This window comes from Malurus melanocephalus, unplaced genomic scaffold, assembly GCF_030028575.1.
Source record: "Malurus melanocephalus ecotype Western Australia unplaced genomic scaffold, MMel_1.1 scaffold_658, whole genome shotgun sequence".
Taxonomy (NCBI): domain Eukaryota; kingdom Metazoa; phylum Chordata; class Aves; order Passeriformes; family Maluridae; genus Malurus; species Malurus melanocephalus.
Genome location: NW_026623890.1, coordinates 41,884 through 43,009, shown reverse-complemented (window position 1 = coordinate 43,009; position 1,126 = coordinate 41,884). Strand labels below are relative to the sequence as shown.

The following is a 1,126-nucleotide window of genomic DNA, read 5'->3' as shown; positions in this document are numbered from 1 at the left end:
TCCTGTCAATCCCGTGGCACTGAGGGAAATTCCCCCCAAAGAGGATCTGTAAGAACAACAGGACATCTCCTGCTCTGTCCGGGATCCCCACGTGTCCTCCCTCTCTGGGAAGAAGGAGAAACCCAAATCGCTGAGTTCCAGCACGGATTTGGTGTCCACAGAGACGTTTCCCGATCCCAAACCCAGTCTGGATCCCCCCTGAGCTGTTGGGGGTGGCTGAAAGCTGAGATGGCTCTTGGGATGTCGCGGCATTTCATTGTAGGGGATGAAAATGAAAATTTCTTCATCCTCCTCCTCCTCCTCCTCCTCCTCTGATGATGAAGATGATGATGCCAAAGCAGCCACCCGTGGTAGATTTTGTCCCCCCAAAGCTCTGTTTGTTCTCCTGGGTTTCTCTGTGAAACTCAAATCATCCCTGCTCAATTCCTTCTCACGCAGCTCCACGTGGAACGTCGGCCCGGCGGGTTTAAATTGAGAGAAATCCTGCCRGGGGGAAGGAACAGTGAGGCTGGGATGGGTTTGGAAGAAAAAAAATTGGAGTGGATTTAAATTAAAATTAAATAAATTAGAATTAAATTAAAATTTAAAAATTGGATTGGATTTAAGTTTAAAAACGCAAATTAAAATTAAGTTAAAATGAAATTAAAATTTAAAAATTGGATTAGATTTAAATTAAAAAGAAATAAATTCAAATTAAATTGAAATTTAAAAATTGGATTGGATTAAAATTAAAATTAAATTAAAAAATCAAATTAAAATTAAGTTAAAATTAAATTAAAATTTAAAAATTGGATTGGATTAAAATTAAAACTAAATATTAAAAAATTAATTGAAATTAGATATAAAAAATTTTATTTAAAAGAAAAAAAATAAGAAAAATTACTTAAAAAATAGGACTTGAGAATGTAAAACTGAGAGGAGCAGAACCCCTCAGTCCTCCCCAGAACCAGCAAAGTTCTGAGTCCGGAGAGGAGCTCGAAATTTTGGGTCGTACCAAAACCTGAGGAATTTTCCTGTTTTTGGCCTCGAGTTTCACCAGGCAGCAGATGAAGGGACTGACCACAACCAGGAGCACGAAAAACACAAAAACCATCACGAGCAAAAGCGAAAACTTCCACTGCACTGC

At 38.5% G+C, this 1,126-nt stretch overlaps 1 protein-coding gene across 1 annotated transcript in view; it reads right to left on the bottom strand.

The window, feature by feature from the left end:
• The window catches only part of IFNLR1 (interferon lambda receptor 1), an 11,488-nt gene that overhangs the window by 5,785 nt on the left and 4,577 nt on the right, over positions 1–1,126 (bottom strand). The window contains exons 4-5 of the mRNA XM_057383777.1: positions 995–1,122; positions 19–483 (exon numbers count right to left, since the gene is read on the bottom strand). Coding sequence (XP_057239760.1) covers positions 19–483; positions 995–1,122 — 593 coding nt within the window. The remainder of the gene's footprint in view (positions 1–18; positions 484–994; positions 1,123–1,126) is intronic.